The sequence below is a fragment of the Rhipicephalus microplus genome, unplaced genomic scaffold, assembly GCF_043290135.1.
Source record: "Rhipicephalus microplus isolate Deutch F79 unplaced genomic scaffold, USDA_Rmic scaffold_14, whole genome shotgun sequence".
NCBI classification, from domain to species: domain Eukaryota; kingdom Metazoa; phylum Arthropoda; class Arachnida; order Ixodida; family Ixodidae; genus Rhipicephalus; species Rhipicephalus microplus.
The window spans coordinates 22,516,556-22,541,087 of record NW_027464587.1 but is presented as its reverse complement, the minus strand read 5'-3'; the positions used below and the strand labels follow the sequence as shown (position 1 = coordinate 22,541,087).

At 45.9% G+C, this 24,532-nt stretch overlaps 1 protein-coding gene across 3 annotated transcripts in view; it reads right to left on the bottom strand.

The window, feature by feature from the left end:
- Positions 1-1,121: 1,121 nt before the first annotated feature.
- The window catches only part of Nadk2 (NAD kinase 2, mitochondrial), a 144,177-nt gene continuing 120,766 nt past the window's right edge, over positions 1,122-24,532 (bottom strand). For all 3 annotated transcript variants that reach the window (XM_075882917.1, XM_075882918.1, XM_075882919.1), the window contains 2 exons: positions 3,345-3,384; positions 1,122-3,257 (listed from right to left, as the gene is read on the bottom strand). In XM_075882917.1, the coding sequence (XP_075739032.1) occupies positions 3,119-3,257; positions 3,345-3,384 (179 nt within the window). In that variant the 3' untranslated portion in view covers positions 1,122-3,118. The remainder of the gene's footprint in view (positions 3,258-3,344; positions 3,385-24,532) is intronic.

Sequence of the window (24,532 nt, the reverse complement as noted above, 5' to 3'; positions counted from 1 at the left end):
TGACGCCACCCGTGCGCAATGCTGGTGCTTCACATCTTATCAGGATTTTCTTTGAAAAGATGGTGTGCCTAATGTTTTAATTGCTGGATTACCAAGATGCACGCATGCAGAGAAACTTTTTAAGGAACTATAGATTCTGTGCTGATTAGAAATGAATTAATAAAGGTGCTTCTATTTAAAACTTTGCCAAGTGATATCTTCAACCTGCTATGCATGAAATTCATGATGTTCATTCAGCAAACATATGATTATGATTAGAAATTTACTCCGGTTCAGCATATTGTTAATTTTTATGGCTCTAATTTATTTAAAAAGTGGCGACAATGTATGTTATTGAATTCTGAATTAACCGCTGTATTTGAGCGAACAGTTTTAAAAAATTTTTATCGGCTGTTACTGCTTATTCGAGTTTACCTCAGTTAACATAACAATAACATTTTCTACCGGCTGAAATTAATCGTAACATTACCTTTGTTAATGTTACTGACTATTATTTCCAAATTAAGTATTGTTGAAGTATACAACTATTCTGAAAATTGTTCTGCTATTTGAATAATATATTGAATTTGCATTTGACTCGTCATTTGCACTATTTCATTCGTATTGAATCCGGTTCTGAAATTCGCTATTCGCATCCACAGAAAAAGCATCTGTTTCAAGCACTGGTGTGCAAAGTCCTGTTGGAGACCTTTGCTCATGTGATACTGAGAGTTGATACTGAATAAGTGATGTGCACCTTGTCTGTTACATTGTGTGCTATATGTGACAACGGAGGATTTTCTTTGCATCAACAGTGAACTATGCACAGGAGCTTGCTTCAACATCGAAGGAAATGGCACCCCAATTCTACCAGCAGGGCCAGTGGGACCATGGTGGTCTCCTTCACCTCAAAGGCGCGGCGTTTTACTTAATTCAGGTGCTTGTGAACAAGCTGACCATAATTTTTGGACTGCTTGCGTCCATGCAGTCTGTTTTAGGCACGTCCCCAAAGATTCGGCAAATGTCACAGGTTGGTTGCTGTGAGCATGCTAACGTAATCAGTTACACACTTTCAATGTTTAACTTGCTGCATTGACTTAAAATAAAAAAGAGCAACAAAAAGAAAGCTACGCGTCTAAGCCTTGTGTTCTGTAGACTGTTTATTTCACAGATAAAAGAAACTAGCTTCGCTTAAGAACGTGTTTTTTCTGCGAATATATTTTCTTTCTGCCAACAAGCGTACACACGACCTTTTCACCAGCAGCCAGGAGAATAGTAACGGGTCCAAAATAGCAATATCGATAAGTATTGAATATGACTTCAATAAGTTGCAGGGATGCATAATTGCAATTAGAAAAATAGCAGGGCAGAAGCAGGAAAAAAAAACTGTGCTAAAATTAAGTAGCATGCCGGACATGCCTCGAACGATATTGCTAGTGTGCAGTGCTACTCGGTGTGCAGCCTGATAATGCATGGGAGTGCTATTTTTCAAACAAAAGGATGAAGTCAAACTCTTATTATTGCACACGCTGAGAAAAAGCGATTCCAAAAAATAGCACGGGTCATGTTCCTCCAGCACAAACAAGGCTACATGGTACGTCGTCTCTTCAATGCCACACACACCAATGTTACTAGAACACGCACACCTCGCTGCATCGGTGCACTTTGGGGAGTGGGTGCCTCAGCGCATTTCACACCTCCCAATTCTAGCCACCATACCTTCAGTCTTGCGAAGGTCCAAGTGACTACGAAGACCCGTGAAAATATGAAGTGCAGCGCCAACACGTGTCAAACGTCATCCACCGTCTTTTTTTTACTTTCGACAACTGCAAACAACATCGAGCAAAGAAACCCAGTGGCCTCTAAACTGTCTAGTTCTGAACTAAAACTATACGGCATGAGATGCAGACACTGCTTCCGAAGTGTGGACCCCAGGAAAAGCATTGCAATACCCCTATTCACAGTTTTTGAGTGGACCGAACCAAAGGGTAAAAGGCCCTTCTTGCACGAGAGCAAAAACACCACTAAACACGATTGTCATTAAGGGTCAGTTTTAAATCTAGAAACTGCAAGACCCCATTATCAGGCAGCTCATCATAAAGCACAAGCCTAGTCTGCTCTCTCAAAGGGCCTCTAAAACATTATCCACCAAAACATGGTTTGCTAAATCAATCAAATTTGTTAGCAAAATCACGAAATTGTCTACATATCAAAAAAAATTTTAAAGCCATCTCAGCGTTAAAAGTTTGTACAGTGTAATGATAACCTTCGGAAAAACCTGTCGACCTGTCTGTGTTTTCTTAGTTTATGAGGTCGTGAGTTTGCTGTTAAATTGACTACTGAATTCAGACATACACCAACTAGCCCAACAGCAACTAAATAAAGACACTTTTTCTTAAGACTTCAATGAGGCAAACATACATATAAAAATATATTTTTAAATTTTTACTAATGACTTCAAGCCGGCATTAGATCCGACAAAAATAGAAGAAAATGCATTGAAGGGAAGAGGATAGATGGAGCAAGTCCCAAGCATTGTTAAAACAAATTTGCCATCTCTATGTACATAGACACAGGCAATAAGAAAGAATGCAACATATCCAGTTGCACCTCAAATTCAGGAAAGCAAAAAAGCACTCCACACAAAATGCCCACGAAATAGAGCTGCGATATACAAAAAAATATGTATAATGACCTCCCCGCCCCTCTGATACAATTCTTGGTTAGCTTTGCCACAAAACGCATGACGAAGTCAAAGAAGAAGTTCTGAGGAAACCAAGACCACACCATATTTAGGCAAGAAATCCATTTAGCTAAAAAAATTCACTCAGCATTGAGCAGCAAGAACATAAAGAAACTTTAGACTGCAAGAGTGATTTTCTCGCAATGCTTAAGACAATGAAGATGGATAAAACAAATGTACTAAATGAATAATTGTTCTAACTTACTTAAAGGCACTTGTGAGAAATGGTACACTAGAGAGGGAAAACAACTTGAGCACCCAAGCTCTTCTGCAATGATGCACACAAGTTCGGCTTTGACAAAACTCCCTGCTCTCACCAAAACTGAGCTGCAACTGGCAAAAGTTGCAGATTTAGAACACAGCCTTTGCACTTCGAAAAACAAAAGAGAGAGAAGATCAGTCAGAAAGTTTCACTGTCCGCAAAGCGTCCTCGTCGAAAATCTCGAACACTGCCGTTGCACCGTCGTTAAAAACGAAGGATAAGCCACCGTCGATGACAAGACAGGCATCAAACATCCTCGACTTCACTTCAATCCTGCAAAAACACAGATCTCCCTTTTATTAAAATAGCCTCTATGAAAACATTGGATGGACACACAAAGACCAGCTTCAGATCACTCACCTCTTGGCAAAGCCACGGGGTTTGCTGTTGAAGTCTGTTCCTGCGAAGACAACCAAAATGGTGTTGAATGAATGTCTTCAACGTCTCTCAGCTTTTCACTTTCAACTCTTGTGAGTTTGGTCATTGCTTAATTAACTTTCAAGTTTCCACGACATACATTTTAACTGACAGAATACAACAATAACAAATGTCAAAAAAGTCGGCAGCCGGTCCTGGCCAAATTAAGACTGACCAGAAATGCACGTCTACTCTACTGTTTTAAAATTCCTGGAAAATTCAAACAAATTTTTTGGCAACTAAGATGCTTTCTTTCCGAGAAATCTATACGGATTTCCTTGTGGCTTCGTGCCACAAATGGGTGGGTTGTCTATTTTGCCTTTCTTAACCTTTCTGCCACCTCGTAGGTTTCCGCAGAACTCATTTGCATTGCTTGTGTTATGCTTGTGTCTATGTGCTTCAAGGTGTCAATGAATTTGCCATTGCAAATTTCTAGTTTCCTGGTTAGCTCAATCGGTAGAGTGACCACCCCGAATTCGTGCTGAGCATGTCGCTATTATATAGCCAACTACATATCACCTTTAGCTGAGACAATACTACGCAACTGCGTAAGAGACGTGGACCCTCATCCGAAACACGTTACATGGACACCGGGCCATCAGGGATTGCGGGGAAATGAGGCTGCAGATGCGCATGCCCGAGCGCTCATTTCCAGGCTACCTTCCTCAATGCCGATGGAGACTGACGAGAGGGTATAAGGAAATTCTTCATTATTATCAAGAAAGTCATTGCCGCTACCGTTCCCACGCAAGGTAGTTGAAGAAAGCAGAGGAGCGCATTTTGCTTCGACTTCAGACCAACACAATATTATGTCCTGCCGTAGTGAAACATTTCAACCCTACATCCACAGGACTGATGGGAGGTGGCAGACACCAATTTGTGTGCCGTGATCTCAATCATCAAGGAACTCAAGGCACAGAGTACCCTGGTACACCAAGAGTATCTATCCCATACTGGGGGTTCGTGGGATTCTGCCATTGACTCATCAGTCAATGGCGGAATCCAACAGAGATCTTCGCATCAGATGTTCAAGTCTGTTGGACCCTCTTGACGAGAATCAATGCTAAACGACTGTCATGGATTTTATAGATACTGCACTGTTGCTGCCAAAAAGTTGAGACAGATGTCTGAGGGGAACCTGTGCAATACACCAAAGAATCGTTTTGGTACTACGCTCAAATCGTGAACAAAGTGTGAGGCATGAGCTTCCCTGCGCATTTTATGCTTATTTCTTCAATTAGTGCTTCTTGAAACGGACAATTTGAGCCAGCTTCCGAGTGATATTGTGAACCAGGGAGTTTCTAACAAACTCACCTAGAAGGAAATCTGGTGCTAGTGAGCTGCTGGATGCAAGGAAATGAGAAAATACGTGAGCTTCAAACTTGAATCGGATTTGTATAGCTCAAAGACGCATCTGGCTTCATGTTAAAATGATTCATTTGTTACTAAAACAGCACGTAATTAGCTATTCATTTTTTTTATTGCACAGAAGCGTGTTTTATTTGACACTAAAACCTTATGCAGCGATATACAATTTTACCAAGCGTAAGAAGTTTGAGAATAACGCACAACTCCAAATTTCAGAGAAAGCTGAATTTACGAGAATTAAACATCGATAAACAACCGCTGTTATACAAAAAAATAAACACGGAAAACATGAATCCATACCCATAGACTGCTTTATTTTCAAGAGAATCGAATCACTTGTGCAGACACTGATCTCTTGCTTTCTGTGCTTGATGAGGTACGGTCACAAGTCCTGTTTTATAGTCCGCATGACATTTCTTTAAATAAAGTGTTTCAAATCTCACATGCTTTTTGTGTGCTCGCATGATTGTGTGCTTGGAACAATATTGGTCACATCCTACCAACAAGTGCAGGCAGCCATGTTAGCGAAAAGATAAAGTGGTCTCAAACTCTGAATTGATGCATGGTGGCACAGAGCCCACCGTGATGAGTCTGCGCACCATTTCCGAATGGGTCTCCTGCCAGTCAAAAAATATCCAGGGGTCAACGTGGCTTGAGGTTGGTGCAAAGGGTCTAGTAAACTCCAAAGTATTTGCGATTCGAAAAAAAAAAAAAAAAGTTTCGTGAATCTGTAGGCTAGAGCAACCATACTTTTTGCTGTATAGTACATAGCCTTTAATGCTGATTTCACATACGTAATTAGTAGGCTTGTGCAAATAGTGATTTTGATCGAATAATTTCGAATCGAATTCGAATGATATGTATGACATAGAAAAAAAGGAATATTAATCATGACTTAACTAGCCTGCACAATATTTTTTTTTAATTAAAGTAGGGGCTCTATGCAAATGCCTTTCTTTTTTTTTTTCGTTCAAAGGAAGTCAGAGCAACCTTGAGTAGTAGTTGTTTCAGTATAATGTGAGCGATAACCTGTAAGAGACTAACAGTTTAAAGTTTATTATACTTGGAGCATATAAGCCATCATAACAAGTTTAATAAAATGAAGAATTAATTTGAGGGTAGCAGCTTCCTTTAGAGGGGCTTTGCAACACTTTTTAAAGTAGCCATGGAGCCAGTAAACATGCTTGTTGTCTCACAAATTTACCACCGCAATGTTTTTAGAATTAGTTCAGTACGAGGGAATATTTCAAAAATTTGTCGCACCTGCAGTTGCATTCTCTCTTCTCATCCCGTCAGAATAGCTGTAAGTTAAGCAGGGAGGAATGGCATGGCAAAAGAAAATACGTCACGCGCACCTCGTGACCTTGAGCACCTATTTTTTCATTTTCGAATAAAAGGCTGTTCAGTGTGATCGCGTACGTACTCATGGACAAGCGGTAGCCTCAATAACGACGAGCACGCCATGCTCAAATCAGCCAATGGCTGTGGCCAGAGCCGCATATTCCTTCTTGGCTGTGACAAGTGATTTTCGAGCTTGTAGTGTCATTTGCCGAGGGAAGAGAGCAATTTTTAGCTTTAGAAATTTATTGTGAATTACAGACCATGTGCTGCACTATAATATTAGCCTCGCGTATTCTCGGTAGCCTCGAATATCAATCGGCAGCGTTTTCTGACCATGTTCAGTAAGTGTTAAGGGCCCCTTTAAATTTGAAGGGGGGCTTCGTGGCAAATCGAATTTCCCTTGATTAGATGCTTTCACGGCTTAGCATTCCTACAGCACAAAGAAACCACCTCTACAAACAGTGACATGTGGATTATTGTAATTATTCGTTCATTGCGAATACTTCGAAAATATTAGATAATTTAAATTCGAATACTCAGCTATTCATTCAAATAGTCGAAGCATTCGAATATTTGCACAAGTCTAGTAATTATTTCTGTAGTAAGTTGCACAGTTTTGAGATGACATGCCATGATAGTTTGTTATGGACCAACTTTTTATGCCATTAGACTTTTAAGGTTCGGAGCCATCAATAACTCATATTGCTCCTCATTAACTGTAGAATGCAAAAGAAAGTGTATGTATGAAATAGGACATTTTAGTAGACGAAAAAAGAAAAATTTTACTAATGTGAAAATTCTTGGAATCCTCAGCCCATACTGATGCTTGCTTTAGCTTCGTAATAATTACACAGGTAATATCTAGTTTTAAGAGATCCTGCACCCTTCACATGTTAAGCAATATCAGGGGAATAATTCTAATCTCGCTATCAGAAGTACCAAAAAAAACAGGATGTTAATCTCAAAGTGTTGCCCAAAAATTGATCTTGAAGAAAAGGCCTTTTAAAAGAATAGGTAAAAGCTCGCGGCAAAGATATTGCCGACAGCACATAATGGGTCGACAGCAAGAGCGGCTCTCAATCTGGAGGAAAAAGAAGATTGCGCGCTTCTTCTCTACTCGAGAGCCAGCCACGACTGACGCATCGTCCTAGAGCTAGCTACCCGGTGGTTTAATAAATCCCCCCAGTACTTGTGACTCATTGTGACAAACTGGTGGAAGTGCTGGGTAGTCTCACGGATGCTGCAAACCCCCCCAGGAAGCCGGGATACGAGTCCAGTGCCAGTCAATACTCCCGTGCATCGGAAAAGCCGCCGAATCAGGGGATTGCCTCCGGAAGTCCACGATACTGCTCCCACCACGTCAACAAACATGAGCAGCACTTCGGTACAAACCTTGCCAACCGGCACGGGAAGCCCTTCGTCGAGCCGCTATACGTTGGAAAGCCCATGGGCACCGGCGACGTTCCATGGCACAGAGCACGAGGACGTTGAGGACTTGTTGACGGACTTCGAGCGCGTAGCCACCTTGAATCAGTGGGACAACGCGGCCAAACTCGGTCGTGTCTATTTCTATCTCGAAGACGGGGCACGTACGTGGTATCAAAACCGAGAGGAGCAGCTGACGACGTGGCCCGAATTCTCTCGTAGACTTCTGCAGACCTATCTATGCCAGTGATGATCGCCAAGAACGAGCTGAACGAGCTATTCTGGCCCGCGTCCAGTTGCCAAACGAAACTGTGACCACGTACGTCGAAGACATGACGCGCCTCTTCCGACGGGCCGATTCAAGAATGACGGAGGACAAGAAGTTGCGTCACTTGATGCACGGTGTCAAGGACCAGCTTTTTGCCGGCCTCGTGCGCAGACCTCCAAAGATTGTCGCGGAGTTCTTGTCCGAGGCCGTGACAATGAAAAAAATTCTGCAGCAGCGATCCAACCAATACGACAGGAAGTCAGTGGCATGTCTACTGCCGACATTTCCACCGCCACTAGAACCAGCAACGACTGTCTACGTGTACTCATCCCTGATATAGTACGTGAAGAGTTGCAAAAAGCTGGTGTAACACCTCATCCTACGGTTAGCTCTATTGCAACTGTGATCAAAAATGAGCTGCACCAGGCCCCCCGGAAAACCTTGCCTCCTGATACAGCTGCGACAGCTCATGCTAAATACCGCCGTGAGACAACCTACGCGGAAGCCTTGAAAAGCCCTGCTGCATCGCCGCCATTATTCGTCCATCCTATTCCTGCTGTTTCACTCCAGTCAGCGCAGCACATACCGTACTACGAAGGCACGTACACGCCACCGCCGTTGCCCTTTGTCCCTGGCACTTCTGTCGCCCATCGTTCGGTGCCCGGTGCCGTCAGTTCAGTACATCGACAATCGGCGCACGTCTCCTCGGAAGTCTGATGTTAGGCGCACACCTGATCACCGGCCTCCGTGCTTTCACTGTGGAGAAGCTGATCACTTGTACCGCCAGTGCCCATATCGCCGTCTTGGGCTTCGCGGCTTCTCTGCGTACTCAAAGCCACTTCGTTACCGCCAGAAACCGCGCGAAAACGAAAACTACCTCTCCCAGCAGCATGCACCACCGTCTGCCGGGTGCCACTCGCGCTCGCCATCACCGAGGCGGTTTTCATCAACATCCCAGCGGTATTCTACCACACGGTCTCCCAGCCCCCGCCGGGAAAACTAGCCCAGGTGACCTCTGGGGGCGGGGTCGCTGAACGTCGAAGCGCTGAAGACCTCCTATTGACGCAGAACTGTACAGAAACCGGTCCGACATCACATACTGCTGCAAAGGATGGCCGACTTTCACTCGACATATCAGTGACAATTGATAGTTGTGCAGTTAATGCGTTAGTGGACACCGGCGCCGACTATTCGATACTGAGCGGGAAACTGACAACGCAGCTGAAGAAAGTCATCACGCTGTGGCATAACTCGCAGATTCGGACAGCTGGTGGCCACGTCGTTACTCTACTGGGTGCCTGCACAACTAGAGTACAGATTCAAGGGTATACATTCGTAGCAAGCTGCCTTGTTCTACGCGAATGCTCCCGTGACGTCATTCTGGGAGTTGACTTTCTACAGGAAAATGGAGCTATTATTGATGTGCAAGAGCGCCGCGCCACGTTCTCAGCCCAGCGAGCAATCAACGTGCAGGATGACGGAAGCCGTGTCGACATACTCCGTATTTCTGAACGGAGCGTGACGCTTCTTCCACGAGCAAGTGTTCTAGTCGACGTAACATGCTGTGGTTTCGGCAATAGCGATGTGGTGGCCGAGACAAATTTAGAACATCTTCTGCAGCAAGGCATGCTATAATACCCGCCACAGAGAAGTGTTTTACAACCCCGGATATCAAGTTTGGGTGTGGACGCCCGCCCGTCCGCCGCCGTGGCCTTAGCGAAAAGTTACTGAGCCGGTACTTTGGCCCATATAAAGTCTTACGCCGCATCAGTGACGTGAATTATGAAGTGGTTCCAGACTCAACACCCCATGCACGAAGCAGGATACGACTGAGGCCGAACGTTATTCATGTGTTGCGCATGAAACCATTTATTGCGCGTTGCTTGTAACTTTTCCTTTACCGTACAGCGTTCTTAGTGTTTTTGTTTATTTTTGTGAACTCGATTTTTCGTTCATTGACGTTTCTTATATTGGCACGCTCTTCAATTTCTACTTTCACTTTATCCGAATTTCCAATTTTTTTTTTTTTTTTCACGTGCCTATGTAGTAGCCTTGCGGTGCTGCTATGTATTTTTCTTTCCTCTTTTTAGGACTTGTTTTTTTTTCTTTTCGGAAGGGGGGATAATGCCACCAGCACGTAGTGGGTCGACAGCAAGAGCGGCTCTCAATCTGGAGGAAAAAGAAGATCGCGTGCTTCTTCTCTGCTCGAGAGCCAGCTACGACTGACACATCGTCCTAGAGCTAGCTACCCGGTGGTTTAATAAATCCCCCCAGTACTTGTGACTCATCGTGACAATATGTTTTTAAAATGATTTCTTTCATCACGAGAGCTTGGCAATCATTATTATTTTGAGCATGTGGCTTTAGTGAACTCCTCAAGCATCCGATTTTCAGGAGACTATAGACAATAAGCTCTTTTTGATTTTCAGCAGCCACATTGCACTTTTTAAAAGTGATTTTAACCTGCTTTAATTACAATCTTGTTTTTTTTGTTGTAAAAGTAGAGAAACCAAACTTGCAAAAGCAAATAAAAAATAGTCATGGAATTTAGGAAAAACTTACTCCATTTGACTTGCACTACCCCTTTGAATGCCACTTAGAATTTACCCTCAAAGAAATTGTGGCAGTGATAGAGGAAACAAGATTTGATTGGACTCGTTCTGATCAGTCAACGACTTATGTTTGAGAATCGGTTGGTGAAAAGGGAACCAGCAGAGTGGAATTCGCATTCCGTCTGTTTCGGGCCACAGCATGATCTACTAATTATTAAATTCAATCATTAACCATGTCCCGGATCTTATGGTCTTAATGAAATCTGTGTGCTCAATGTGGCATTGTTCATCCGCACAATTACACCACTGAATACACAAAGCAGGAGTAATATTTGGCATCACTTTTAAAATGCATGTAATATGACCACCGTTTTCATGAGAAACAAGTTAAAAGTGGGCATTGGTTGCAATGATGTTACACCGAAACAAATGTGCATGCTAGTTGTAATCTCGCTGTTAGTGAGGTTAGCTCTTGTGAACCAACTAGCCTAGCAACAAATCTCTTAAAAATACTCAACTGTATCCATGTTCAATTTTTTGTAATTTAACTTAGTGTCCTTTGTATTGTTAAAATGCCCGCTTTGGTAGAGCCCCTAGAACATTCAGCAGAGTGCCTAACATTCCCCAAACAACAGCAATGGCAAATTATATACATGATATTGACATATTTAATTTATTAAATTGCTCATGGCAAGTACTTCATTAATGCATATAGCTGTGATTTTGTGAATAAATCTTTATGTAAAAAGACAATATGACCAAAAGCATTGTCAACAGATAAATGCACCACATTTACTGTGGCTCACTAGAACACAAGTACAACCTTAGCATTTTCCAGAATTGCCAGCATCTTGTGATAAACGATTCCACATATGACTCAACAATGCACCCTAACTCTAGTGTGAAGGGGTCACTTTCACACAAAGAACAACAGTTACATGTACAGTAGACTCACACAAAAGTGACAAATAAAACTTGCGGTTCATCGAGACAAACTTACAATATTTAGGTGGCCCAGTATGTTTTCAAGGCATTTTGAAGCTACTTAATCACACAGCTCCTTTGCCTTATATCAGATAAGTTACACTTTTAGGTGTTGTGGGGGAGCATGTGCGCCCAGCCACCCTTTCCTTTTTACGGCCGCTCCATGAGAACATGTCTGTCCCTTTTGGTACGAGTCAATAAAGCCTCTTGCAGAGGGATGGAAAACCCCCGCGGCCAGCGCTCGCGATTCCCCCTTTCTCGGCGCGCAGAACGGTTTCACTTCCTCAGAGAAGGAACAAACGTTTGTCAGAGAGAGGGACACCAGGTCAGTGAACAAAACTAGCGTGCAAACAACCGGACGCTCTCTTTGACACCGGCCTCGGAAGAAGAAGGTCGAACCGGACCCTCTGCGAGCCAAGGACGGAAAACACCAAGGTGTAAGCGTCTACCCTCGTTTCTGTAGTATCTCCTCATGACATTTACGCGCTATTGCTAACGTACAGCAATAAAGTGTCGTTTTGTTGGCGTAACCTGCTGCCTTATTCGCCTGAATTAATGTAGCTGTAATGAAACAAGCTACGAATAGGGGACGTTAATCATGCACGGTACAACTGTGTGCGGCTGGAACATTAGCTAGGCTTCTGTGTCAGCCTTACATAACACGGACCTCCAACATCTGGCGCCCAACGTAACGAATTTGGTGATGTGGCTAGTTTTGTGGATGCGAGCAACGACCCTCCTCCACACGTAGGACATCAGGCATGTCAATTCCAAGATTTGTCAATGTTGTCTGATGCCGCGTCGCAGAGTGGCGATCCTTTGGCTGACGCTGGGGCACTGTCAGGACTTTCCAACAGTGTAGATTTTTGTCGTTTCACACAAGATGATCAGGAGGGTGCAGAGACCACATTAGCACAGATTAGGCCTACGACGGAGAGCGCCACTCCAGGCGCCTCGTCACCTCGCGACGCGAGAAGAGAGGCGCCGCCACAAGCTGCTCCGACACACGGCCAAACTGTAGGCGAGTCTGTGGGCAACAGTTTGCCCTCGAGCGATGTACTCTCACAGAATGCGCTGTCAACACGAGGCCTAACGAGCGGCGCAACCCGGAGCGAGGGCCACCTGATCGAGCACCCTGCAAAACACAGTGCATGCTTTCATGCAGACAGAGCGACCACGTGTCAAGGTAGACATGTCTACCTACATCGGTTACCACGACTGTAAGAGCGCTAACGAGTATTTCGACCGGTTGCTCCACTATCAGCAGGCGACCAGACTTTCTCATGCCAAACTTCTCGAGTGCATGGTCCTGGTAACGCTCACAGAGCAAGCGGCTCGATGATTCCGACTAATTGGACATCGCGCCCGCACGATAGAAAACTTACGTGACAGCTTCCGCGGTGAATTTCTACTAGGTAATTATGAGTGGCGTTTGCGGAGAGAATCGGAGCTACGCACCCAGCATCCGGATGAATCTTTGCTGGGGTATCATCTCGCTAACTGTATCGTCTCGCTAACCCTCACGCCACCAACGCAGAAAAAGTCGAGCGCGTTGCGCGACAAGTGCACTCGACTTTTGCGGCGCACTTCAGGGGGTGCAAGTTTGCTAACCTAGAAGAGCTCGCCACCGAGCCGAAGCGCATACAAGGATCATCTTCGCAGCTTGATTGCATTGCCCACCTCCACCCGCAGCGCAGTCAATCGAGCCTCGCTGTACCTGGAATGGCGGCATGGTAGCCTCAGAAGCGTTTCGGGTTAACACGTAAGCATCGTTCGCTGATGAGCATGTACGAAGCGGTTGGGAGCTGTCAGATCGCGCTTTGAACCCCTACGCTAACGTGCTCCGGGAGACTCACTCCGCCCCTGCGCGTGACATTCCATGGCAGGAGTGCGCCGTCAACGCGAGGTCTAACCAGAGGCGAAACCCGGAGCGAGGACCACCTGATCGAGGCGACTTACAATTGAGCCAGCATGGTCTCCGCGGTCCTTGCTATTGATGCGGCGCACTGGGGCACATTGTCAGCGAATGCGACCACACACCGGTTCAGGAGCAAACACACGGTTCGGAAAATGGACCGTGCCGCATGTGATCCACATCGGACCCCGGGCGGCGATCAGTAATCCCACTGACGTGTTCAGATCACTTGCACCTTTAGTCTCTAGCGCAAGTGATGCTGTAGACTCACCCGCGCCGCTAATCTAGTTAACAATAGCTCAAAAGAAGTTCGTAGCACTTTTGAATACTGGGGCAAGTGCTTCTTTATACGGTGACGACCTGCTGCACCATCTCCGCAAGGACAATATCTGCTTGAGACAAAGCAACACCATTTTCTGCATTGCTACGGGCACAGCCCAATCGAGCGGTGCGGCTAGGCTAGTGATCCGCTGGGATAGACGTGTGAGATGACAACGTTTCGTGCATCTTCCTGTGCTATCAATGTCTCCTGTGCTATCAATGTCTCCAGTCATGGGTCGAGACTTTCTCGCCAAGTCGGGTATTGTCATTGACATTCCAAATGGCAGTTACCGAGAGCGCGACGGAGACGTGCTAAAGCTTTTCTCGTAAGCTCCCGCATCGACAAAAGCATGCCAATCGCAGGGAGAGGCGCGAGTATGAGAGGAGGAAAGTGCGCCGAGAAAATGAGAAACCACCTCGCCAGAACAATGTGCTGCGCTGCAGGGAAGGTCAGTGCACCCACTTTTGGTAGAGGCACAGAGCCTGCCAGAGGGGGAACGAGCGCAGCTGTTGTCGCTGTTGTACAAATACCATACCATGTTTACCGACTGCCCCTGCCGCACTATGCTGGTCAAGCAAAGAATTGACATGGGTAATGCACAACCTTGGAAATTCAATCCCCAACTGATCAACTTGGCTAAGCGGAAATAACTTGACGCCGCCGGCGAGGCAAAATACTTTACTGCACTCGATGCTAGCCGTGGTTATTTTTAGATTGAGATGGACGAGCGAGATAAAGAGAAATTGGCTTTCAAATGCCACAGAGGACTTTTCCAATTCAGGAGAATGTCTTTCGGCTTGGTGGGAGCTCCTGCTACGTATCAGAGGCTAATAGACCGTGTTTTGGGAGACGCAAAGTGGCAGCACGCTTTCGCATATCTAGACGACACAGTGGTTTACTCGAAAATGTTTGAGGAGCACTTGCGCCACTTGAGAGATGTTCTAGAAAGACTGAGGCCTGCGGCCATCACTCTGAACACAAACAAAGCTGAGATAACAGCGACCCGAATAACATTATTGGGATTCATGTTTGACGAGGGTGGCATTTTGCCGAATAAGGGTAAACTTGAAGCGATAGTCAGCTATCCATCACCGAACAATATCGGTGAGCTGAGATGCTTTCTGGGAGTGGTAAACTTTTATCCCCAGTTCATTCCAGACTGCGCGGCAGTGCAGGTGCCTTGACGAAGCTTTTGAGGAATGGCAAGCGTTGGGCTTGGAGACAAGCGCAGGAGGCTGCACTGCGTCGCCTCACGAAGTTGCTGGCCAACACGGCCGAGCTGCAGCTACCCGATTTAAAAAGGCAGTTTGTGATTCACACAGACGTAAGAGACCTGGGCTTAGGAGCAATTCTGCTTCAAGAGTATCGAGGTTCCCTCCGACCGTTGCGTTCGCGAGACATAAGTTAACGCTGACGGAGAGGAACTACTCGTTAACCGAAAAAGAGCGTATCGTAATAGTTTTTGCTCTCCGCAAGTTTGACCTCTACATAGACAGAGTTGCATTCGTGATTGAGACTGACCACATGGCACTCAAGTGGTTGAGGGGCTTGAATGAACCAAATGGCCGCCTGGCACGTTGGGCATTGCTGCTGCAGCTTACGAATTCACCGTTCGCTACCGCAAGGGTAAGAACAATGCTGCGGCTGACGCGCTATAGCATGCTCCAGTGCGACACGAGGCAAGTCGCGAGACTCATTCGGAACGAACTGAGAGCGAGACACTCACGCTAACGCAAACAGCGGAGCAAATGTTTGTTCGAGGTAAGAGCGTGAATTAGGCAGAGGCTGTCGTTAGCCCAGGGATTGTTTTCAGCAGAAGAGAACTGTTAGAAGCTCAGCAGAAAGATTCATTTTGTCGAAAGGTGTTCGACGGGCTCCTGGAGCTGGATGGTAGTGAGGCCACCACGCACATGGGGGCAGCTAGTAGTGCTGTGAGCGCGCTGGATTCATATATGCTAGATTCTGATTGCATCCTGCTGAGGTACATCCCATCAGACAATGACACAAGGGAGTCATTCAAAGTCGGGATATCCGCACATTGAGAGGAGCACTTTTTTGCTACTTTCATGACTCATGCATTGCCGGGCATGCGAGTGGCCCCAAGACTTGCGCTGAGTTGTGTCACCTCCCTACCTGGCCAGGCATGAAGCAGGATGTGATTCGCTACGCCTGTTCATGTCGTGTGTGCCAAAGTGTCAAGCCACGAGACAGACGTCCGCCCGGCCTCATGCAACCAATTAACAGTCAGACTCCCTAGCAAATTGCGGCATAAGTCGTAATGGGCCCGTACCCCACAACTCCTAGCAGACACAAGTTCTTGCTGGTGATCACGGATCAATTCACTAAATGGGTGGAACTTTTCTCCCTTAGGAAGTTGGGGAAAGAACTGCCAAATCTAATGAAGACCGTACTTGCGGATCGCAGTGGAGTGCCAATGGCGACATCAGCACTAGCTGAATATGCAACGCAGCTGCGCGAGAAGCTAGCGGAAGCTTTACATAAGCTCGGTATAACCTCAGCACTGCTAGGCACAGTATGACCGCACGCATTGGAACATACACTACGAAGAGGGTGATCTGGTGCTGCGGTGCCATCATGTTTTCGGCAATGCTAGCATGCTGCCTCCCTGGCACTGAAATGGTCCGGGCCGTACCGAGTGGGAGAGAAAGTTTCCTTGCTCGTTTATCGGCTCGCAAACATGAAAGGCAAACCGAGCGGCGGACCGGTGTATATATGTGACTTTAAACGCTATGTGTCACGGGAGGAGCACGCGAACTACAGTCTGTCCCCCTCCAAGCCACAGGCGGCGGGTGAAATCGCTCGACATCGAGTGAGGAGCCCAGAACCGTGTTACTTCCTTTGTAACAGGCGGAGACGACTCTCCACGACAAGCCGCGTTTGATGTATTCGACGCGAGGTGCAAGGGTTCACGCGCAACACATGCGCGATTGTTCACTTGTCCTTCTTCTGTGTCGACTTTCACCGAGCAGATGGAGAGTCAAAAGAGAAAGAGGTGCCGACAAAAGAGTTCAAAGAGGAAACAATCGCTCCTCTTGGAGGATCAACCCCAAAAACATCCATGTCTTCATCGCGGCACCACCCAACCAAGCAACGCTACTTCCAACCTATTCCATCGCCTTCATCATCGGGCCTTTACGCAAGAGGTGCCAGGGTGACCAGCCACCAGCCCAGCCAGAAGAGCAGCTGCCTCGAAGCCACTGTCACAAGGACGAACCTACCTGGCCGACCTATAGTTGTCCGGACACCCTTATGGCCTCTGTTATTTCGAGGCCATGGCGTGGCACACCAAAGATGAGACTCCCGAGCCCACCAGACAAGCGGAGCTGTGACCCAATGCGGCAGCTTGGACCACGCTGGAGAGAACAGCCTGGAGCCAGAGCTGAACGAAACCTGTCACCAACTGGCTACTCTCAATCGCCACCAACAACCTGAACGGCGGGTGTCAATGGGGCACGGTCTGGACCAGAGTGATACCGGTACTGGATCCAAGGTGGCCCTAACGGCGGAAGAAGTGACAGTGGTGGCGATGAGTGGCCACGATGCAAGTGGGCACGCCAACAGTTGTGGCTACTTTGGTTGCAGCGGCGACAAGTGGGGGCACCGGTGGCACTCATGCCAGAGGGCCAACCGCAGGAGGGCATGAATTTGGACCCTTCGTCCAAGCCTTCCTCGATGATGAATAACAAAATATTCTCCTGTTGCAGTTTCTGTCGTTCGGAGGGCCTTCCTAAGGGGGGAGGGGAGGATGTGGGGGAACAGGTGCGCCCAGACACCCTTTCCCTTTTACGGCCGTGTGAAAGTCAAGTCGCGAGGACATGTCTGCCCCTTTAGGTACGTGTCAATAAAGCCTCTTGCGAACAGATGAAACACCCCCACAGCCAGCGCTTGCAATTCCCTCTTTCCCGGCGCAGAGAACAGGTTTCACTCCCTCAGCGAAGGAACAAACCTTCGTCAGGGAGAGGGAAACCTCGTCAGTGAACAAACTAGCATGCGAACGGCCGCACGCTTTCTCTGACACCAGTTTAAGAAGAAGAAGGTCGAACCCGCAACCACCCTGTGATCCGAGGACGACAATGACCAAGGAGTAACCCTTGTTTATGTAGTATCTCCTCGCGACATTTACGCGCTATTGCTAATTTATAGCAATAAAATGTCATTTTGTTGACATAGCCTGTTGCCTTATTCGCCGAAACCCGTGCAGGTGCAATGAGACAAGCTACGGATAGGGGACATTAATTATGCACGGTACGACTGAGTGCGGCTGGAACAATCAGCTAGGCTTCTGCATCAGCCGTGCAAAGAGCGGACCCCTTACAGTGTCTGTGCCCAAAAAAAATATGCGCACAAACAGTTCCACGAGAACCAAGGGAAAAGAGAGACAGCCTTGCCTTACTCATCACATGCTAAACACTTTGTGATGAGCAAAGGAGAGGCAGGAGACACGTGCCGAACGTGGAAGCGCTGCGACGGTGAAAGAGGACAAGAGTCACCTGAGAGCATGCACACCAACCACGTAGACACAAGAGATTGCTCGGACAAAGGCTCGTGGCACGTGACTCGAGCCGAGGAGAAAAAATCCCAGAGGATAAGCTGGCACTGGGTGTTGGGACGCCAAGCTGCAAAAACATGAGAAACGAGCAGCGCTACCGTGACAAAAGCAGCAGAACTGCCCAGTTCTAAGGATATCGGCAAAGAGATTCGGGGAGTGGCCGTCGATATTGGAAGAATCGAGTTAGGCTGTCCGGACTTGCCGCAACATGTTACAGCTGCTCCTGGGTGGACTACAGCTCCTCCGCTTCAAGACAGAATGTATGTGGCCCACACCACATCAAGACACCATTGATGTGCTAGGCGTAGCTTAACTGAGCCAGAGGATACAATGAAGACCGGAACCAACTGGCAATGAGGTCGAGTGGATTGTTCGATGGAAGAGGACGATGACGGTAGGAACCTGGGGAAGACGTCGACGACAGAAGTCATGCACCGTCGACACAGCAAGGGGCAACGATTCGCAATGCGACAAGCCGTAAGAACATTTCATTGTAGATGCCATATTGGCTTAGGGCTAGTTGCTAGGGCTAGCAATGGATTGGGACTGAGTCACAGTCAGTTTTGGTTTGCCCATGTATGTGAATGGTTATCGAGGATCGAGGATTACCGAGTATTGGTTGTTAATAAGCTAATAAGTTGTCAATTGTTATGGGGTTTTCGAGTGTTATCGAGTTCTCTAACGCAAATTTCATGTATTGTTCTTGTCCGGATTGAGTGATAAAGTGTGTTTGTTTTGCCACAAGCCCATCTCTCTCTCAAAACCGTCCTACGCAAGCACTCCAGAGATAAATTCGCGACACGCTCATACACCGTTCCATACATCAGGTGCTATGCAATAAAAGCTAACGAGACTGGTGGCAGTGGAGGTGTTCAAACTCACATTTGTTTGATGTTGTGTATACTGAAGAATGAATCTCACCATAAAAATGTTAAACTATTTATTTTTAACTAGCAAGCTCAGCGGTGCTACATTCATCTGGGCAGATAAAGAACAACCTTCAAAGCCCGGGTGCCTGTGTTAGTAGCCACCACTGGTGACTCACACATCAGATGGCACTGAATTTTACTGGTAGTGCAGTGAAATGTGTAGCTGTGTTACACATTTATAATACACAAATGATAGTGAGGCGAAGGCTGCACAAAAATATGTGCAGTGTGTAGCCACCTAAGCACTCTGAGCAAAACTTCTCGCTGGGGAGCAGTTCTGCTCCATACATAATCAGGGTGCCACAATCTAATTTTGCAATCAATATACATTTTGATAAGAGCCTCTTATACTCTCCAGTCTCTCCCATCAGTGTCTCTCACAAAGAAGTTGAAATTTATTAGGCATTTTTGCTGCACTACACTGATGTTGCGCAGAAAAGCATAGTAAGAGTGGGAAGGGGCTACTAGCTGTCACAAAGCCCAATGCATTTTATCTCTTAATTACATATGGATGTGTGCACCTCATATTAAGAAAAACCAGTATTATGGCACTTACTGTGAAGACACTACCGGCAGTCATTCAGTGCTGCTGCCTATGATATTCAAAGCAAAAATGCACGCCAGCTGTCTTTTGGTGTGCTTCGCTCCCCAAGTTTTGAGGTCCCCACGTTTGCATTTACAGGGACCATGACACCCAACTTTTGACCATAATCTGTGTTGTGTGGATTGATGCTCTTATGTTCACTGACAAGCTGGCGAAATTTTAGCGCATTTGGTCATTCCGTTAATTTATCATCAAATATTTTTACAAGCGAGCGAGTGACCCGAGAGTCTGGCAACACTGGCATGTTCACTAGCCGTGACATCACAAACTGCTTGCTGCACGGTCTGCTTCCGGAGAACGATCGTGTCTTGTGGCCAGCTGCACTTGCAATCGAGCTTACTCTGGCTGTTCAGCTTGGCACTAGAACTAAATGACTTGTAGTGGTTGAAACAATGCCACTGCATCACCCATGTATCACTGGTGATGCAGTGGCATACAGCAAACAACTTATGTAAATCTGTGAATGCCCAATGCATATGCCCTATGCCATTACGGATGAATATATATTGTTTATTGAAACACCTCGCAAGTAGTGCCATATTTAAACATCACACTTGCAATCCTTTTACCGGAGCCAAATTTCACCGGAGACAAAGTTCAAGGAAAGATTCGGCTGAAATGTATACGTGAGAAACCATAGCGTCGCACTGACATGCCATTCGGTTCGACTAATGTTTACAAACGTCGCACGCAACAGCCAATAGAAAAACAACGATCCCAACATGAAGAATTGTTTTGATCGCTTATTTATTATGTTCAGCAGAAAGTGGTATAGGTACGTATGCTGGCAAACAAAAATCTGCATGCTTTACCTATTCCACTGCGCACAGTAGACTTGCTCGCGAATGCAGCATCGACAGACCCTGTATCCAAGCTTGCTTGTCGACCCGGCACACTTTTTTTGAAATAAAACGGAGTAAACAAACGAAGGCCGGAGGGAAGAAAAAAAACCTTACAGAAGTAGTTTAATGTTTACTGTACACTGATATGACAGAGAGCTTATACAATGTCTGTTAGTGTGACAACTAAAGCATCGTTAAACAAATGTATTCACATCGACACTTAGTGATATATCTGGACATTGATAACTAAGTCCATGATTTATGATTGATTATTTATTACATATGCACTTGTCGTCATGGATGCCTCTGGTAGCAGTAGTAATTGGTGAGAGTGGAACCAAAGAGAGTGATACTGCAGCCAGATGAGCGGGACAGATCGTACGCCAAACTTCGGCTAAGGCCACCTACTCGTGGCATGTTAGAGTTATTGAACGCCACTGCTTGATCAGAGGGAAATGCTACACGCCTTGTGTCATCTCTATTGGCCAGCCAGATTTTTCGCGGGGCGAGAGCAAGAGAGGAACACAGAGTTGCATGCAGCTGAAGCAGTCGCATTGCTCTATGCGTTGGAGAGCTTTTTTTGGTATGGTTGAATGCTATGAGCCATGCCAATGCTTTTTTGGGTAAGGTTGCCAACTGGCAATGTGTTAAGGCACTGACGAAATTGTGCTTCTCCTATTGGCAACACACCGAATATGACGAACAAGTAGAAACTGCACGTTGAAGAAACTAATCATGAATATTACTGTCATGATGCATTATCACACCTTACGAAGAGAACTGCGCAAGGTTCGCACAGAATATTTGGCTGAATATTCAAGGAGTTTCAAACAGCAAAAATTCAAGGAGTGTTTACGTAGTTCTATTTTCGCACGCGATCTAGAAAAAAGCTGTATTTTCAAGCTAACTTATTCTACAAGAGTAGCTATCTCAACATCTTTTTCTGTATCTGTTAGTCTTAATAAGAAAAGTCATGTCATTTCTTGCTTCGGCGTCTTTTAGAAAGTGATCCACCAAAGAACTTCACAGTTTTTTGAAGCTCTGGCTTCCTCTCCTATATGATCCCTAGCTTTAGCACGAGTTCTTCTCTTTCCAAGGTTATCTGCTCTGCTCTCTTCTTCTGTTCTTCTATGTGCAACGCATATCTAGGCCTGGCTTCATACACTGATGAGTTCAGTTCTTTTAACAGTGGAACGTTAAGCAGTCCACCAAAGGTTCTCACAGCTTCTCAGATGACTTGTTGAAAGATATACGAGAGAAACACGAGGAGTGCGCTCTGTCCTATCTCTCAGCTCTATTTTCCTTCTGAAAACGTTGCTTGCGCACTAAGGAAGCATATTTCTTTTAAAAATGCAATACCAACCAGCCCAAGTAGCCACTCTTTCGCAATATACGAGAGCTCTGCCATGTTTGCGACCGCAATCTGCTTGTTCACACTGCAAACTTGTTCTGCTGAAGCCTGTCCATGGCTAAGCCAGAGAAATACCTTCAGCACTCCCCATAATATTGAGAGTGACAGGTCACGCTTTATTATTGCACAAAGAGGATGCAAGGCATTCACGTTCTCTTAGATAATTTTGCGGTTCACGCTTTTTTTCTTGGCAGAACTAAATATATTTTACACACACAATATCTTTTATGCTCCAAAGGAAGCTTGCTGTCAATGAAGCTGTTCAGAACAACTTCAGCTTCCCAAGGCATATTTCTGTCTTCGACATCTCCCCAGGGTCGAAACATGAAAACCCTCAAAAAAGAGATTACTTAAGAGGACTTCTCTCCACAATTTTCAGGGATCATGTACAAAACAAACTTGCTTCTCAACTCAAAACACATTTGGGACTCAATTTCCTGCTCTTCAGGATCTTCGCCGCCAAATGTCCAACATCCACCTCCTCAAGGAGCATCATTAACATCTATTCGCAAGATTTTTGTGATGCTCGTGCCTTCCGTCAATACTGAACGCTTCACAAGCCTTGCAAGTAGGCTCCTCAAGACACTTTCAACTTCTTTTGCTAAAAACGAAAATCTTTGGAGAATCACTTTGAAAAACATTCGAGAAAGGCTGCACAATCATTGCGATGTTTAGAGAGAAATTCAGTTTTGCAAGTGAAAGAGGTTCTTTAGAAAAGCGCTGACATTCTCATACACTCTACATTTTGGCATAAGTAGCCTGTGGTTGCCTACTGTTGCGGTGTAGGGCTTCAAGTGCAAACACATTGCCAGGGCTCTCCAGCACTGCACATTCTCGACTTAACAGTGGGATACAAAAGAAAGTAAAAACAGATTCCTACCTGTCTTTTTTCTGGGAACAAAATGGAAAGGAGCCTTCCATGTGGGAGCTCAATATTGTCTAAAACGAAAGGCACAATGTGCCACCAATTCTGCCCGCACGTGTATCGCAGCGCCTACTCCAAAAGATTACAGCGCTGCCCGTACATGCATAATGCTGTAGACATGGCCTAGCTTGAGGTGATGCAGAGATCGCAGACTAGCGAAATTTAGGGATCATAGATTGACTGAGTGAGGCACCTTGGATTGGATTCACTTCCAATCGATATTAGTTGCCAGATGCTGCAACCGCTGTGCTATTTAAAACCGAAACTCTCCGACGCCTTGTAGTCCGCACAGCTTGTTTTCATGGTCATTCGCAAATGAATGACCATGAAGTCAGTGATACCACTGGGGACTGCTGGTTTGGAGCGATTTTCGGAGCAGTCAAATTTTAGTTTTGCAGCCTTTTGGAACATAAAATTTTAGTTTTGGAGCATTTTGGAGGAAGTAATCTTGCAATTAAGAGCACTTTGGAGCAGTAAAATTTTAGTTCTGGAGGAGCATATTGGAGGAGGTAATGTATAAGTAAAACCTTATTATAACGAAGTTCAAGGGGGAGACGTAATTACATTGTTATAACCATTAGTTCGTTATAGCCAATATCCACTTTTACCGACAATTAGCCAGCAAGAAAGAATGTACTCACACTACTGAATATCACAGTAGCCCACCGCACAGAGGAAAATAGCCATGGGAGGGCAGAAAACTAGCAAAATAATAAGGGTCAATGCACATTTATTTCCACCAAACGCGGCACACCAGTTAGAAGATCACTTCGAAAAAAAACAGCCCATAGTAAACTTTTATCGACTCTTCTCACGGATGACTGCTTTTTAAGCTTCAGAAGCTATTTCGAGTGTGTCCTCATCATCATCGTAAGCACCAAAGAAGCGGCGCAGCAAGTCTGTCACATCCAGCGCTTGCGTGGGCGTTGGGACGTCAGGTTCGCTAGTATAAAACTCTGGGATGTCAACAGAATTGTTCGTCGTTTTGTCATGCAGCCCGGTCACCGCACGCACAATTTCCGCATCAGAAAACTCTTTCGATGTCACCGCGTCAGCATCAGTAATGATGTGCATGCAGAAAGTGGAAATTATCAAAGTTAGGCACAAGGCCGGTGTCAAGGAGGGCCTCCCACGATGCCTGGGCCTGGTCGCTCTCGGCCCCCTCACTGGCGACATCGTCAAAATCTTCGACAACTTTTTTTTTTTCTCAACGCCGGACTCAACGTTTTTCAAGATTCTGCTCGATGGTTATATTGTTGCGCTTACGTTTGCCGCTGCTGTTGTCCGTCTTGTGTCGTGCGGCTTAACTAATAGAGGCAGTGTTGCTCATTAACCGCGAATGACAAGGAACAAAGCCAAAATCTCCGCCGACCCAGTGCTGAGCTGAAGGGGAGAAGGAGGTCAGATGCGCGGATGGGTCAATGAGTTCTACAGAAGAGAGGAGGCCGGCTGACGCACACGCTCACTTGAGTTGCTGCGTGGGCAAGTCCATCAGTTCCTGAGGAAAGGGGAGGCAGGAGACACACACACGCACGTGTTGGCAGGCGGCTCCTGGAGAGTGCAAGGCGCGAGTTTTGAATAAGCGCAGCCATGATGATATGTAAACCGTCGCACGCTATAAGATATTGAATTGACGTATACCAAAATGATCAGTAAATGCTCATTGTGGACAAAG